The sequence below is a fragment of the Antrostomus carolinensis genome, unplaced genomic scaffold (assembly GCF_000700745.2).
Source record: "Antrostomus carolinensis isolate BGI_N321 unplaced genomic scaffold, ASM70074v2 scaffold43468, whole genome shotgun sequence".
NCBI lineage: Eukaryota > Metazoa > Chordata > Aves > Caprimulgiformes > Caprimulgidae > Antrostomus > Antrostomus carolinensis.
In genome coordinates this window covers 6,574-7,190 of record NW_010334536.1, presented here as the reverse complement: position 1 = coordinate 7,190, position 617 = coordinate 6,574, and the positions used below count along the sequence as shown (strand labels likewise).

At 61.4% G+C, this 617-nt stretch overlaps 1 protein-coding gene across 1 annotated transcript in view; it reads left to right on the top strand.

The window, feature by feature from the left end:
* Positions 1-617, top strand: part of SFXN2 (sideroflexin 2) — a 5,246-nt gene that overhangs the window by 2,002 nt on the left and 2,627 nt on the right. The window contains exons 5-6 of the mRNA XM_029086558.1: positions 62-137; positions 215-300. Coding sequence (XP_028942391.1) covers positions 62-137; positions 215-300 — 162 coding nt within the window. The remainder of the gene's footprint in view (positions 1-61; positions 138-214; positions 301-617) is intronic.

The window sequence follows — 617 nt, the reverse complement described above, 5'->3', positions numbered from 1 at the left end:
AGGAACAGGATCAATGAGTTGCTGTTTCTTTTTTCTCCCTTCTTTGCAAATCACTGTCCAGGCAAATTGGCGTGGCTTATGTCACAGCCACCAGTACAGCCCTGGCCACCGCGGTGGGACTCAACCTCTACACTAAGGTACACCAGGATGGGGCCGGGTGGGACAGCTGGCTGCATCCTGCCCTCCCATGCTGACACCAGGCTGTCTCCTGCAGCGAGCCCCCCGCTTGCTGGCCCGCTGGGTCCCCTTCGCGGCCGTGGCTGCTGCCAACTGTGTCAATATCCCCATGATGCGGCAACAGTAAGTGCCATGTGTGGCTGGGCACTTGAGGGACCCGGCCCCCTCTTTGAGCCGGTGGCAGCCGGGCTCCTGGGCTGCCTGGTTGCCCTGACACAGTTTCCCATCCTGGGGGCTGGAGGGGGTGGGAGTCTGGGAGGGAGGTGAGACGGGGTCTGCACACTGACAGTGCCAGGTCTCTGGTGGAGGGTGCTGGGTAGGGTGGCTCAGCCTCTGCTCGGAGCAGAAGGGGGACGTTGGTCTGAGGATAGCCATTCTGGGGGCTGGGCTGGAAGATCCTTCAGAACCAAAGGGCTTCTACATGTGGTTATGGGAGAGCG